General features: G+C 60.7%; 1 protein-coding gene across 2 annotated transcripts in view; it reads right to left on the reverse strand.

Moving 5' to 3' along the window:
* The window catches only part of ALX4 (ALX homeobox 4), a 44,715-nt gene extending 29,837 nt beyond the window's left edge, over positions 1 to 14,878 (reverse strand). Inside the window, exons 1-2 of one of the 2 annotated variants that reach the window (XM_036029271.1) lie at positions 14,513 to 14,878; positions 9,104 to 9,525 (exon numbers count right to left, since the gene is read on the reverse strand). In XM_036029271.1, the coding sequence (XP_035885164.1) occupies positions 9,104 to 9,506 (403 nt within the window). In that variant the 5' untranslated portion in view covers positions 9,507 to 9,525; positions 14,513 to 14,878. Of the gene's footprint in view, positions 1 to 9,103; positions 9,692 to 14,512 lie in introns of those variants that run through there. The other variant, XM_028516046.2, reaches the window with a different exon arrangement.
* Positions 14,879 to 15,574: the final 696 nt, after the last annotated feature.

A 15,574-nucleotide genomic window follows, 5' to 3' on the forward strand; every position in this document is an offset into this window, starting at 1 on the left:
CACGGCCCCAGGTTCTGGGAAGCCAGTTTGAAATGAAACAGGCAAAAGCCTCCTTTGGTCTGTCATCCTCCCTGGGAGGAAGGGGTTTCCCCACTGATTGGTCCCTCACGCGTTCCCAGCTTCACCCCGCCCCGGCCAGAGGTCCTGGCATGTTCCCTCAGGGCAGTTGAAAGGCACCTCCACTGTGCCTGGTGTCCCGGTTCTCACTGCAGCGCAGCAGGACACGTGAACAGGTGCAGAAGCGGTGCCCAGGTGACAGAGTCCGGTCTAAAACTCCCCCCTGCAAAGGCACCAGGCCCACCCTGGACGCCCTGCCCGCTGCATCCCCAGATGTGAAGATGCGACGAACTCTTTGGGACTCATGTGTATGAAACTCGGCCTTTCATTCCCATATCCTCTTAGAGGGAACTGGGGGGACCTCGAGGCTAATTAGGATCACCCTTCACAAATATGCCTTTCGGGTCCTCAGAGCCCTTGGGCACCCAGACCTCGCCTTCTCCCTTCCGGGCGGTCCCACCCCAGAAGGGAAGGAGCAAGCTGCTCCTTCCCCAGGAGTCTGTTTTCACCCACGGGGTGGGGACGATACAGGACCTGTCTCTCGGGTCTGTGACTGGGATCCAGTGAAATCCCAGAGGAGACGCACACGGCGCGCTGCCCGTGCCCTGGCAGGAGTGTGCGTGACGCGGGCCATCCCACGGCGTCACCTGCACCAAGGTGTCACCCTGCCAGCTCTAACCCCCTTCTGCCTCTCATCGGCCTTGCTGCATTATTGTCCCTGTCCCACAGCTGGGGAAACTGAGGCACGGTGCCTGGTAAGTCACACTGGACTCCTCCCCTTTGACAGGCTGGACCAACCATCTGCCTCCTGAGAAGATCCAGTGGGTCTGTGGCAACCCCCAGCTTCCCCCAACTTCTTCAAGACCTCGTCTCCTGGGCGAAATGATGCTCACCTGGGCAGGCGGGGGGTGGGGCTTCTAAGGTGCTACAAGCCCGGTGGGCAGCCCTTCCTGCCATTGCACACCGAAGGGTGGGCGAGCCAAGCTTCCCTGTTGCAGCACCACCTGACGCTCTGGAATCGCCAAGGGACCAGCCTGTCTCCCCCACTGGACCCGCAGGCAGGGGCTGTGGCCAGCGCTTCTTAGAATCCCCCACAAGGCCTGGCAGAGCGACAGGCAAAGTTCGGCGAGCAATGAGGAAGTGCAATCAGTCCCCTGTTCTGTGAAACAGGACATCTGGGCCCCCAGATGTCCGGTGTCTCTTCTGACACCGGGTGGGACATCCATGCTGACACCATGACCCACTCCAGGGCTCCGGGCCGCCACTGAGGCCTCCGGGCCTGGCACGGGGTCAGCTGAGAAAGGAAGAGGCCAGTCACATGGCCTCAGTTGACCCCCTTAGGTGCGGACCCTCGTGGTTTCCACTGCTGAGGAGAGCAAGCCTGGCCCCAGGAGCCTGGCAGAGAGGGGGGCCCAGCCCTGCCCGGTCACATCGAGGGCGAGGGGCGGCAATCCCATGGGGACCCCACGGGCACTCTCCTGCTGCCATTGCAATCCGCAGCACTTTATGGGGAGTTTCCTTATTTCCGAAGAGGGGAGACTGTGAGCCTCTAACCTCGTTGAAGCACAGGAGGGTTACGATGGAGGCAGGGTGCGTAACCTGAGCAGATCTTCCCCACGTCCTTTCTCCTCCCCACCCCCCTTAACACTGGAATGAGGAGAACCCAACAGCGGTTTCCTCCTTCCCACTAATCTGTCTTTGGGGTTCCATTTCTCTCTGGGGCTCAGTTTGCGCATCTGCTAAATGGGATCTGCAACCTGCACAAGGATGGTGCAGAGGATGGCCCCTCTCCACAGTGAGCCACACACGACAGCGGGTACACTCAGGAGCTGAAGGTTGAGGGGAGGGCGTGCCGCACTTTGGGTGGGCTGGTGGGCACCGTGAAGGTCCCAGGAAGATGCTTGGAGCTGGGGGCCACACCCACAGGCCACAGAGGGAGTCTTCCTGCCCCTCGGTGAGTCAGCCTCCTGGAGGAGCCCCAGCGGGCGGCAGGGAAGGCCGCACAGTGACGCACAAATGTTTAGTCACCGTTTCCCTGGCCTGACACGCAGGTGCTCGCCCTGGCGAGCATGTGGTTCACGTACACGGGGCGGGGGGGGGGGGGGTCCCAGACGAAAGCGCTGGGGGTCCCAGACGAAAGCGCTGGGGGTCCCACGCTTCTGTCACACAGGTGTGCACACAGATTAGTACACGCGGCCCCCTGAAGCACACTGGGATGGCAGAACACAGACCCGATGAATGCGAACGCCCGCCCGTCTTCATGCCGTGCGCATGCTCACAGACCCTGGCCCCACTCACGACAAAGGTACCAGGATCTGCTCACAGGTGGCCCTAACCATCCGAGCCACACTCGGAATGCGACACCGACTCTTCACTCACCCCTCCAGCCAGTAAACATTATGCTCAGACACAAACTCCCGGGTATACACTGTAGGATAGCAGGCAGGTGCCCGGTCTGTTCTCCTAGAATGTGAGCTCTGGCACTTTGGTGCTCAGTAAACGCAGAGATAGGGAAGACAAGAGGAGGCCAAGAATGACATGAGTGGCCTGGAGGGGCCAGGAACTCCAGAGCCTCGGCTGGAGCCCGGTCCCCTGTGAGTGTGAAGATACCTGCCGCTTGCCCCTCTCCACGTTCAGGCCCCGCCCTGCAGCCTGGAACCTGCATTCAACCAAGGCCTCCCAGAACCGCCAGCCCCTTCTGTCTGGTGGCTGCTGCCCTGCTCATCCCCGTGCCTTCCTCCGAGCACACCCTGAGGAGCCCTCAGGACCCATTTCCGCTCCCAGGGCAGCCGTTTCTGTCCGCTCTATCTGACCTCCCCCGGACACAAACTCGGGTAAGGGTGGGGAGGGCAGGGAAATGCGGTGAAGGCGGGTCCACACTGGTACCGGCACAAAAATCCCTGGAGGGTCTTTGGAAATGGTCCAAACCCCAACATTGCACAGAGCTCCAGTTCAGATCCAGGAGGGGAGAGGGAAGGGATCTCCCCAAGGCCACATGGAAGGTAGAACAGGCGCCGCCCGCCATACACCACGACGGTGCGCCCTGCCCGGCACTCGGGCCCCCTGGACTTTAGCGTTGTGGACCAAACCCCCCGCAGTTTCTCAGTCTTCCCCACCACCAGGCTGGGACGAGTGGAGGATCAGCTGCTTTGCCTGACCCGGTCGCCAGCAGGCCGCGGCGAGGGGCTTGGGGCCGATGCCTATGATTGGCGGCCCCTGTTTGGCAGGAGTGGTCGGAGTAGCTGCTCCACAGCGGGCGACCTCGCCCAGTAGCCCCGACCTTGGGGTCCCAAATACAAGCGGCGCAGCAGCGGGAAAGACAGGCACTTGAAGGGTTGTGCTGCCTCTCCCACCCCACCCCCACCGCACGCCAGCATCTCCCAGTAACTCTCCTCTCCCGAAAAGCATTCCGGTTGCCTTGAAGCACCGTGGAGACCAGCCCCTCCACCAGCTGCCTCTGGAACCAGGATTCAACCCGACCGCTGCCTGGAATCGCCACCCACTCCCCAGTCTTTCACTCCTCTGAGCCTCCCCTTTGCCTGTGCCTTCTCTCTGCCAAGCTCCAACATCCTTTCCGCCCCTCCCTCTCCTCCCTGGTGCCGGCCGTCTGGGGCGGGATGTGTTAGAGGAGTGGGTCTCTGCTAAGGAGACAGAACGCACTGGGGACAGGGGACGGTGGGTAGGTCTGGTGTCTGGTGTGCTTGGTGGCTGGGGACACCACCCTGGACACACCAGAGGTCTCTGCTGCCCCACCGAGTCGGCCTTTCTGGTGAGACCAGCTCCCGGCAGCAGGGGTTTGCTGCTACCAGACCACCCCGCACCTCTGTGCTGGGCGAGGAAGGAGCATCTGGCAGGGAGGTGGGGGTGTCTGTGGCCCCTCTGCACACCTGTGGGCCAGAGAAGGCGGCACCGGGCTGTACTGCTGGAGGGGAGCTCCCCGGGGGGCACCAATAATTCTGATCTCTGAGGGGTCAGCCCGCGGCTGGGAAGGCTTGCGGGCGGGAGAGATGTGCCTCTTCTTTCCAAAAAAGGACGCTGTTTGCAAGAAGGGCCCCTTCCACTGTCCAGTGCAAACCAGAAAATAGAGCGTGGCGCCCTTGGCCCCTGAACAAGACGGACCGGGGGCTTTTGTTTGGAACACATTTGCTGGGCGATGTCACCGCGTAGCCAGGGGGCCTCACTGTCTTGGCTTCCTCATCTGATGGCTCCCCTGTCACTTTAGCGATTCTTGGGGAGCCCCGAGGCTGCGGGAGCACGGGGCCAGGTGGCGCCTGGAAGGCGGGTGCAGACAATTGACTGGGTTCCCCCTGTCCCCAAACCGTGCCTGGGAAGGCTCTTGGGGGGTCGCGGGGGGCTCGGACACTGAAGCTAGCAGAGGAGAGAATTCTCCCCCTCCCCAAGCATTCTCTCTGATCGTGCCCCCACCCCCAAACTTCCCCTTTCGTGCAGGGAAAGGGTATCGCTCCAGCACGATCTCCCGATTTTCCATCTTCTGCCCGCAGGGCTCCAGGCCGTTTATCCCTTCTGCGCCTGCTGGCTGCTTCGGGCCCCCTGATCCAGGGGTCAGCGGAGAAGCCTGGACCCCAGACCAACGTGCGGGGTTCCACCTTCCCCGCACCCCTAAAGCTGCAAAGACGGCCGTATTTCTATTTCCTATTTCCATGTGCCCCTCAGACAAAGCCCTGCGCCGAGCTGCAGGAAGAGAGGAACGGGCTACAGCCAAAATAAAGGTCCCTCCCCGGAAAAGCGCACCCAGCCTCTCCCTAAAACGAAAGTCCTCGGGGACTTCGGCCGAGCTGTACGAACGGCGTTTTAACGAGTTTTCCCACGACGGCTCCGTCGTGCCGCGCCACGGCTGGGGCTCCGGCGACTCCCGGGGAGCCCCGCAGCCGCGGAGGGGTTCCGGCCGTAGCCCGCGGGGACCTCGCTTTCCAGTCGGAGCCGGCGAATGCCGGGGCGCATTCGGTCACCCTTCTCAGGAAAAACCCACCGTCTGGCGCAAGGCAGGACCCGCAGCTCACCGAGGTGTCTTCTGCAATTATCTTAGGACGACTTACAAAGCAACCCCCCCACCCCGAGGTGTTCGTGTACACACACAACACGTGACGGGCGTTTGGGTCCCGGTGGTGGTTACCCCAACGACTCAGCTCTGTGCGCTTCGCTGCGTGTAAATCTTTTACAGGAAAGGAAACTTTGTTCAAATCGATTGATTTAAAATAATACCAGCCCTGTAATCCAGGGCCTGTTTTTGTTCCGTTTAGGAATGTGTCTGTTTAGGCCGAACTGCTGGCAGCTATAGACATTAACAAAGTGCAAAATTAAAAGCCTCTTCCTTCTGATCCCTCTCCTCCAAACCCCACCGGGTTCTGCGATGGCACAGCCCCCAGGCTCGAGTTTCCCCTGAATCACCCCACAATCACCCTGGGTTCTTAATGCTTCTGCCTACACCTAGGTTTCTCAATGATTTTTTTTTGGTGGGGGGGAGGTCCAATTCAAAAGCCCACGCTGGTTCTTTGATTAAATTTGAATACAAACGGACTAGGGCAGAGCTCACACATTTTGTGGCATGTGATTGTGTCGGTGAGTGGAAGTAAGCATTGCTAGCCTTCAAACACTGCGTCTGAAATCCAGCCCAGCCCCAGGAGTCTCCCGAGACCCCTGGGCTGAGAGCGCTGCCTTGTGCTGGAGAGTGTGGGAAGGTAGCAATCCGCTACCAACGAAAACCTGCATGCACCGAACCGAAAGCGAAAGAGAGAGGAAGCCGGCCGCTCCCCGCAGCATCTGGGGGCGCACGGGGCTTGGTGTGCGTGGGGCGGCTCGGGCGTCGGCCGAGGGTGTCGGGGAGAGCTGCCTGAGCCCCCACCCCGAGGGCGAGGAGGCTCTTCTTGCCGCCGAGAAACGTCGGATCCCAGACCTGGCGTGTCTCTTTGGAGCCCACGTGGTCAAAAATAAACGGGCCAAGGATGGGCAGGGACTTGGGAAGGCCAAAGTGCGCACCCGGAGCCCGGCGTGGTGGGGATCGCGGCAGGCGAGACCCGGGTGGGGCTCTTTCGTGAAGACGCCAAGCTGTCCGTGCTGTGCTGGAGGGGACTGCCAGTCATCTTGCTCGGTTTTTTTTGCTTTGTTGCCCCGTTTAGCACTGTTCCGGGAAACGGAGGCGCAGTGAAGAGCAGAGATGACAGAAGCCTGGGAGGATTTCTCCCCTCCACTTTTGGCAACTCGGAGAAACCCGGCTGTCGCAGACAGAGGCGGCTTCCACGCCGCGCGCGCTCCCGCGTTGTGGCCCCGGTGCGCCCCCGCGTCCAGGCCCGCACCGCGCTGGCAGAGAGCCCCTTGAAAGCAGGGAGTGGCTCCTGGGGCTGAGGTCCCGGAGAAAGCTTTGGAGCCTTGCCTCCTGCTCCGTGTAGTTGCAATCAAGGAACTGGTTTCTGCCCCAGACCAGCGGAGCTGGGAAGGAGGTTGCAAAATCCAAGCTACCTGGGGTCAGGATCCAGGTCTGCTGAGTCTAGACTCAGCCCAGCCAGGGCTCTGTCCACCCCCACTTTCCCCCGAGCTCCTGGGAATATCTCGACGCTTTTCCCTTGAACCTCTTTCTTGAACACACTCTGACAAGTGTGGGAAAGACTAGCTGTCAACACCTGCCTCAGTTTCCCTCCTTGCTGGCCATCTATGGGCCCTCCTCCTGGCTGCCTCTGTAAAGGGCAGAGCCTCACCTCTTGGTGCCTCTGGTTCCTCCCGTTGTACCTAACAGCCTGACCTCTTTTGTACAAGGACCAGAAATCTCTCCCAAGGCAGGGAAATAGCTGCTGAGAGAAGGAGAAGAATAAACAGAGCTGTTTGTTGTTTGTGGCTTTGCCCTGAGCACTGCCTCCATCTCTGGTGGCCAGGGAGTGGGGTCCCGTCCGTGATTCCAGGCTGCCTTTTGTCCCAGCCTGCAGCTGATGGCCTTGCCCACAGCCAGGGCAGGCGCCTGTCCCGCCCTCAGACCTGGGTGCTGAGGTTCCCGGCAGCACGGAGGCCGCCCCGATGATGGAAACGTGGGAGAGGGTAAGCCAGACTCCTGTTCTCTCCACGGGGGGACATTTACTACCCAGTGAGGTCTCACTATGACCTCCCCATGATGCAGAAGAGCACTGGGGTATAGAGGACTTAGGCACTTGCTCTCAGGTCACACGTGGGGAGCCCTGATGGCGAAGGCAAGCAAGGGAAGGGCCACATTGGCATGTGAGGGCCCAGGAGGGCTCAGAGAGGGGGCTCAGCAGGGGCCAGCTCTTTTTACCCTCTGGACCTCAAGGCATCTTCCAGACAAGAAGGTCTCTCCTTGCCTAACTAATGTCTCATTCTCCTCAGAAGTCTCACTGGTGAATGTCTTGAAAACATGAAAATCCAGTGCAGTAGAGGAGAAAGCAGCGACTCTCCTGGCTTTGCAAACCTCCATGGGTCCCCCCAGCGTGAGACTTGCTCTCACCTAGCGGTCCCAACTGCCCCGGGTGAGGCTGGGAGGCAGGCTAGCTCGGGTCGACAGAGCTGGGGGTCCTGTGGATGGCGCGGAAGCGTCTGTGATGGGGCCTGATCTCATTCCAGCAGGAAGGTGGAGGAAGCGGGAAAGGCCACTGAGTCTTCCTCAATCTGCTCAGTCCTGCCCCACGGGTCTGGGACTGTGTGACTGTGTGCGAGGCCACTTGAGTGAGTGTCCTTGATGTGTGACCACGTTGGCTCCCGCGGAAGAGGTTGTGTGTGTGTGTGTGTGTGTGTGTGTAGAATGCAAGTGTAGACAGGCATGTGATTGTGTGAATGTTCCTGCGTGTCAACAACAACCTAATGAACAAATTCTGAGCCCCAGGGAGGGAAAGCCAGTGTGAGTTTAAGAAAGTGCTTATCCTGGGCCGTTTTCCTAAGGTTATTCCAGCTGCCAAGGCCTCCACCATGGCCCGCTGCTGTCCCCAGGCCTGGTGTCTCTCCAAATGGCCTGGATCAACTCAGCCAAAGCCATTGTCCTGTCAGCACCAGCTCCTCTCCAGGGGCCGCCTGCAGGCCTCGGGGGAAGACGGTGTGCCTAGGGCTCCTAGTCCAGGGGAGACCTTCCCCTCCCTTCTCCGTTTCCCTGCGCCCAGGTTGGAGCTCACCAACCCCGATTCTGGGAGCGAGGGCCTAAGCTCCCGAGCTGCTCTGGCCCTAGGCAGGCCCGGGAGAGGTTCCCTCCTCCACTTCGGCCGCTGAGCTCTGGGGGCCCAAGCCTGCGTTCAAGGGGGCCTGGAGGTCATTTAGGCCTCGGGTTCTCTGTGAGCCCAAATCAGGACGAAGAAACTTCCCTCTTCTACCAGCACCGAGTCCACTCAAAATCTTCGGCTTCCTGCCTCCCTGCGGGGTCGGCGGCAAACCATTGTTCCCAGGCCAGCCAGCCTGCCCGGGCTGTCCGGGAGAGAACCGCTCAGGAACTCGGGCCGGCCCGCCTCCCCGCGGTGAGCCGCGCTCCAGGGCCACGGGACTCGGGTCTTCCGCGGCCCCAGGCGTCTCCGGACCATATCCGTGTGACACCCTCGTTCCACCGCATCCCGGGAGCGCTCCAACGACTGCGCTCCCAGCCGGGCTCCGCACCTGCGACGCTCCCACCTGTGGCGCCGCGGGAAGCGCCTCCACGCCGGCGGAGAGCAAGGCCCCGGCAGCCGGGAGCCCCGCGCCCGAGCGCAGCGCCGCAACTGTTTCCCACCGCACGGCCAGCGCGAGCGTTCCGCTTCAAAGCCGGTCGCGCGGGCAGCGCAAAGCGAGCGGTCGAGGAAAGGGCAAAGGGGTGGAAGAAACTCCGAGTTTGATAGCTCAAATGCTCCTTGGCCGTGGCGAGGGTGGGTGTGAAGGGGCAAGACGAATCTCTCCGTACCTTCGGAGCCGGTCGATCCCCATTTCCCGACAGGGAGGTGCCCACTGCTCGGCCCGCACGCACCTCCTCAGCCCAACTCCTGCCTCCCAAAAGCCTAATGGGTCTCGAGGGAGTCGAAGCCACGGGCCCTGGGGTCCCCAGCCCCGCGGGACCCGCACGTGCACTCACCGTAGCAGGGGACCTGCAAAGACGCGTTGTGGCCGCCGCTGCCTTCCTGGAGTTTGAGGCTGCCGTCCGGGGGCGTCTTGCAGGCGGCTCGCTGCATGTAGAGATGCGGCGGCTGCGCCGGCGGCTGGGGCTGCGGCTGTGACTGCGGCTGCGGCGGCTGCGGGGCGGGTGGCTGGGGCTGGAACTTGTTAAAGGAGCCCCGCGCCCCGGCGCTACTCTCCAGGGGTGCCGCCAGGTCCTGTTGCCCCGCGCTGTAGCGAGCCCGGCTCTTCCCGTCCCCGAATCCCTGCCCTTTGGCGGCGGCGGACAGAAAAGTAGTGCTGAACTTATCGCCGCCGGGATATGCCCTAAAAGGTGACGAGCCCTCCCGACTCTGCGACACCGGGCTGTAGTAGGCGTCCATGGCAGCGGCCGGCGACTCGCTGTAAGAGACGCAAGTCTCAGCATTCATGCCTGGCTCGCGCGGGCGACGGGCGGGGGCGCCAGCTAGAGAGCGAGGACGCCACCGCGCGCCCTGGCCGGGAGTTTGGAGACGCGAGGAGGCGGTGGCTGTGCGCTCCGCGCCGGCCTGCTCGCTCCTCTCCCTCCTCCTCCTTCCACGGCGCGCTCTCTCTCACTCTCTCTCTCTCATTCTCTCTCTCTCTCTCTCTCCCTCTCTCTCCCTCCCTCTCCCTCTCTCCCTCCCTCTCTCACTTTTTCTTTCCTCCCCCTCCTCCCTCACCACAGCTGGCCCAGGGAAAGAACCGAGGACTGTAAAAAGATTCAGATGTTTCGGAAAGTTGACCAGATCTCCCAAACCCTCTTAAGATTTTGAAGGGGTCGGTGAATAGAGAGAGAGAGTGATCCGCCCCCCCCCCACCCCGCCCAGAATCTCTCCTTCCTTCTCCCTCCTCTCCCGCCACTGCCCCCGCCCTTTCTTTCCCGTCCCGTGGTGGAATCCTGGGGATTCTACCCCCAGGCGCCCGAAGGATTTTCCGATTCTAGGCGGAGCCGGGAAGGTGTCAGGACCCTTAGGGTTCCCAAGGCTAGGCTGAAAATTATCTGGTCCCAGCTTTGGCCTAGAGGAGGGGGCATGCAAAACCTTAGTGATAGATTTTTTTTTTTTTTTTTTTTACCCTAACAGGTTTTGACATTCGGAGTCAGATGGGCCGCTAGCCTCGGGGTGCGGGAGGGTCTTTTGCACACTTCCGCGCGAATTTGGCGGCGCAGCTGCGGGCCTCCGCACTGGCGCCTTTTCCTCTGCGTTTCCAATCCCTCTTCCCCGTTCTCGGCTCCTCCATGAGATTCACACACGCGCCGCCGCCGCCCTGTGCGCGGCCACTTTCACGTGGGTTCACTGTTTCCCTTCCCCGTGAGGGTTCTGGGTAGGAGTGCGGAGGGGCCTGTGCTCTCTCTCTCGGCCATGGGAGAAATCCTCCGCTGGGCCAGGCTTCAGAAGCTTGAGAGCACTGCTTCCTCCCCTTCTCTGCCCTCCTGGCCCCGGACCGGGCCGCGCACACCTCAGTCTGAGCCCAGCCCAGGGGATTTTCTGGCTGGCTGGTGGAGGGTGTGGAGTTTGGAGCCCGGCTAGCAGCGGCCCGTCGCCTCGCTGTCACCTGCTCACAGCTGGAGGTGGGGGTGAGGCGGTGTGTGATCTCTGGTTTGATGGATTGTGGTTTCCCTCACCGAGGCGCACCTCCCTGGGACCCGCCCCAGCGGGGGAAGAACTTTCCCCGAGCACCGAGCCCCTTCCACACAGCTAATCATCCACTGTGCCTCACAACAACCTTGAGTGGTGGAGATCGGGGCCCCCAATTTTCCCATGAGCAAACCGAAGCTCAGAGAGGCGCGGTCACCAGAACGAGGTCACACAGCCCCGAGGTAGCAGCGCTGTTTTGGGAACCCATGCTGAATCCAGCCCTTTCACCGACCTGGGAGGACGTTTCTGCCGTGGAAAACACGAAACAAAACAAAACAAACACACACACAACAGAGAAAACGGGTCTCTGGCTGTGGAACGATTGAGCCTGAAGGAGACCAGTTGCAGAAACCCTTGATACGCTGCAGGGAAAATCCGTGTGTGGAGGACATGCCCACTTCAAGGGAGGTTGGGAGTAAAGTGAGAGGTGAAGGGGCAAAGTGAAACGAGGGCCTGAGCACCCCAAACCCAGGAATGCAGGTCAGAAGTCAATCTGTCCATAAGCTCTCTCCAAGAAAAAATACCTGGTGGTCAGACTCCTACCCCACCCCCTACCTCATACCCACTGCTCCTCACCCCAACACGACTCCCAACTCCCTAGGTGTCTCATATCTTTGCTTCTTGCTCTGCCTCCGACTGTGACTCCGAGATGGGACCCCACATCTGGTTTCCATCGCGGCTTACCTTGAAGTGTTCGTTAATAAAGATATTCCACAAACCATGGCCGGGGGCTCGCAGGCCTGAAACCGACGCCATGGCAGGCCCCTGCGCCTTTCTGGCCCACACGCCTGAGCCACGTGAGGACCTTGCACTGACTGAGCATCTATCGTGCTGTTCTGCAAACGCCACCCACCCACGGGTCATCCTCCCGGCTGCCTCCAGCAAGCTGGAGCTGCTTGGCTTGCCATGCCCATTTTTCAGATGGGTAGACTGACACTCAAAGAAACCCATTACTTTTCCAATCTCAGAGAGCAAAAAGCGAGTGAGCCAAGCCTGCCACCACCCGAACCAGCTCCTGTTTCTTTTTGTTCTCTGATCCTGCCAAGTTCTGGAAGCCTCAGTCTCACCACTGCGCTTTTGTCTCACCGAGGATTTGGGGTTCAGCCTAGAGTCCCTTCCTTCAGAAAGCCTTCCCATCCGTCCCAGTTTGCATTGGCAGCTCTGCCTGCAGCATCTCCGTCCTGGACTTTGTGGTTGTCTGGTTGCTCGGGTGGGTGTTCGTCTTGATCTCGCTCGTTGGAGGCTCCCCCAGGGCAGTCTCTGCCATGCCTGGTGCCCCACAAATATTTGTGGAATAAAACACCGAAAACAGGGCTCTCAGAGCCCGAGTCCCTTCCACTGCCCAGCCAGGCACCAGCTCCCAACGTCTTCGGTTTCCTCTAGCCGAGGAAAACGAGTTGCCCTCCCTCTCCTCCCTCATGAATGAAGCAACAAAACCAGAAACGTGCGGGCTTCTCAGGGGTGCGCAGGGACAGCGAGCTCTCTGGGAGCAGAGGCCAGGCCTGCCCTGTTCGAGGGACAGAGGGCTGGCTCCGTCGTAGGCACCCATAACCGTGTGTTGGCTGAGAGGATGAAAACGCCGTGCAGCCCAGGGGCTGAGAGGTGCACTTGTGCCAAGGGGTTCGAGGGGAGCTGGGGACTGGGTCCCAAGGGCCTAGAGGCTGCCTGCAAGCACCCAGAGGGTGGCAGCAACCCCTCCGCTCCTCCCACCCCCACTTTCAGGCCTAGACACAGGGGAAGACTATGAGAACGGAAGCACATGAGGTGGGGAAGGACCTGGAGACAGGTATCATTGCCTTTAGGCAGTATACTGGGTGACCTCTTCGCTGCATGCTCAATGCAAAAAAAAAATTGCCTCGTGCCAGGAAGCTCTTTTGGATGCTGCGTCCGACCACCTACACACCCGGCACTTTTTATTACCTGCCTAATTGCTGCCTCCTTAGCCAACCTTTCCCTAGCCATCCCAGGGGTGTTCAGACCAAGGGCACAGCAGCCATGCGTCCGCAGCCAGAACCCATCCTGGCACACTGAGGGCCTGTGCCCTTGGAACCTGCAAGAGGGCCTCTGCTTTTCTGCGTTGCACCTGAGAGCTGGACTCAGAAGGGGCGAGCGTGTGCCTGTGAGTGAGGCCATGCCTATGGCTTTACCTGCAACCACGTGAGAACATTCTGGGCAAATCGTTTGCCTTAAGAAAGACCACCAACCCCCCTCTCCAGAGTCCCTTCACGCACACCTTTCTGGGGAGAAGGCTGATACGTGTAGCTGGCTACTTTCGTGTGCCTTCCATCCTTTGTGCACCCATCAGCTGGCCCATCCGCCCATCCGTTCGCAGCTGAGTGCCTGGCCACCCCCACTCCGTCCCTCCACAAGAGGACAGGGCGCCCTCGCCCCTGCAGCCATCTGGTGGCCTCAGCCTCCACGAGCTGTTTCTCCTGAAGCTAAGGCCCCCCTTTGGTTTACTGTTTGTCTCTCAGCGTCTCCTGTGGCCTCGGACACTCCGGGCCCTTCCTTGCACTTCGGCTCACTCCCCTGGGAACCAGCTACGGTGGGGGAGCACAGTGCTCTGCCTCAAGTCCTGCAGCCCCAGCAGGCTCTGCTCTGGCTGCTCCCTCTTCCCTCCCTTTCGAATCTCCCGCCCAGCCCTCCTGGAGAGCAGCTTCCCCCTCCCGTGGGCTCTAGAGGCTCTTCACACAGCCGGGGGAGGGGGTGGTGGTGAAGAAGGGTCTTTCTCAGCCTGGCCAGGTAGCTCAGGTGGTTCGAGTTTCCTCCCAATACTCCGAGGTTACTGGTTCTATCCATTCGATCCAAAGGTCAGGGCACACTCAAGAATCAACCAATGAACGCATGAATAACAGGAACAACAGATTGATCTCTCTCTCTCAAGTCAATAAATACAAATTAAAAGAAAGAAGAGTCTTCCTCAAGGCTGAGTGCCCAGGGTCACCTCCTCTGGGGGGCCTTCCTCCACTGCCCCAGCTACTGCTCTGTCACCTCGGCTGGTTTATCTCCTCCACAGCATCTACCCTGGCCTGACATCACCTCCCACGTGGGCTGGGTTATTGGTTCGGTGCCTGCCATCCTGCTAGAGTGGGAGTCTGCGTCTGCTGTCTCTCAGCGAGACGTCCAGTGCCGGGCACACAGCACCGCTCAGTGAGTGTCTGTGGGGTGAATAACTGAAGAGTGAATGAGTGAGTGAGTGAGTGAGTGAATCAGATGAGCAGAGCATTGCCCCGGGTCTGGAGAGGAGGGTAACTGCTCAGTCCCCGTGGTTTAGGGCTGGAACTCTTGAGGCCAGGGACGTAAGATTGGGTGGGAAGAGGCACAGCAGATACTCCTTCCTTTCAAAGGAAAGGACAGATGGGGGGGCATCTTTGGTCTGAGCTCCCTCTGCCTTCGTCCCCACTGCCTTCTCCCTGCCCCCCTGAACAAACAGCGCAGCTGGGGAGGAGGCACTCACTCCAGCTCCAGCCGCTCACCTGCTTAGTCTCTGTGACCTGCTTACCTCTGTGACCTCCCCTGACTGCCCCAGCCTCGATTTCCAGGGTGGGTACCATGGGACTGTGCCTCCGGATGTAACAATACTCGCTGTTATGTATCAGACAATTGTTACAAGTTGGCCTTTGCCCACTGAGATCTTTGCAGTGGTCACAAAAGCCCTAAGGGTTACATTACCCTTATTTTGCAAGGATTTTTTAAAAATCTGCCAACAGAGAAGTGAAGCAATTGCTTACCGTCACCCAACGAAGCAGAGGACGTGGGGTTCCAACACAAGTGAGCGGACATCAGCAGCCGCGCCGCTAACCACTGAGCTTCTCAGAGTCTCTGCCACCAAGGGCGGTTCTCAGCGACCTCTGGGGACCCATGGGTTGAAAGGCTCCGGATCCCTTTCGGCCTGCAGGGCGCACAGAGAACCTCCGATTTCTCTAGTGCCACAGGCGCGGGCGCCAGAGCGGCGGGTCGGGTGAGCCTCTTGGAGTGATCACCAGTCCCGCCACACGCTCGGAGCCACCGTGCCCTCCTCCGGGCAGGGGACGAACCTACAAGGCGGAGCTCGAGGCACGGAGTCGGCGTCAGCGCCCGCCTCCACGTCCAGGCTTCCAGACCCGGCTCCAATTCCCCCCACCCCCTGGGGATGCGAACACCGTGGCACCTTCCAGCGCTCGGCTCCAGCGCCCCGCGCTGCCCCCGGGCCCCGCGCCTCCCGTGCGGGAGGCAGGGAGGGAGACACTGTCCCACAAGGTTTCTCCAGTGGCTACCCGGTCGCGGGGAGTGCCACGGGAGACCCCGCAGGTAGGCGCCAAAGCGCGCCGGGCTGCCCTGCGGAAGGACGCCTTTGAGGGCCGTTAATAAGGCGCTTTGAGCCCCGGGGCAGGACCTCGCTGGAGGAGGCTTGGGGCTAGGTCCCACCTTGCCTAGCAGGGGCCCGGGAGCGCGGTGTCGCCTGCCCTTCCCCCTCGCCCACCGCCCGCACCTCACACCTGGACCTGGACCCCCAGTTTAGTTGCTTAGCCTTTCGCTGAGCCGCGGTCTTCCGTCGGCCCTTGGCTGGAACAGGCCTTGCAGGGTGTACACCTCCCTGCCTCGCATGCTAAGTGCAAGAAGGCCAGACGGCGAGGGGGCCAAAAGGCGGTCTGCGTTCAGGGACGCGGCTTCGTTCACCTGGCAACAGCGCAAACCCCGACGTGCCGGGTAGGTAACCAGTGCGCCTGGAGAGCTCCTATCGCTCACACAGTTAGGTCTTGAACGTCAATGATGTACAAAGCGGGAGGGTTGGAGGTTTTGTAAAAATGGCC

This window comes from Phyllostomus discolor, chromosome 6 (genome assembly GCF_004126475.2).
Source record: "Phyllostomus discolor isolate MPI-MPIP mPhyDis1 chromosome 6, mPhyDis1.pri.v3, whole genome shotgun sequence".
Taxonomy (NCBI): Eukaryota; Metazoa; Chordata; class Mammalia; order Chiroptera; family Phyllostomidae; genus Phyllostomus; species Phyllostomus discolor.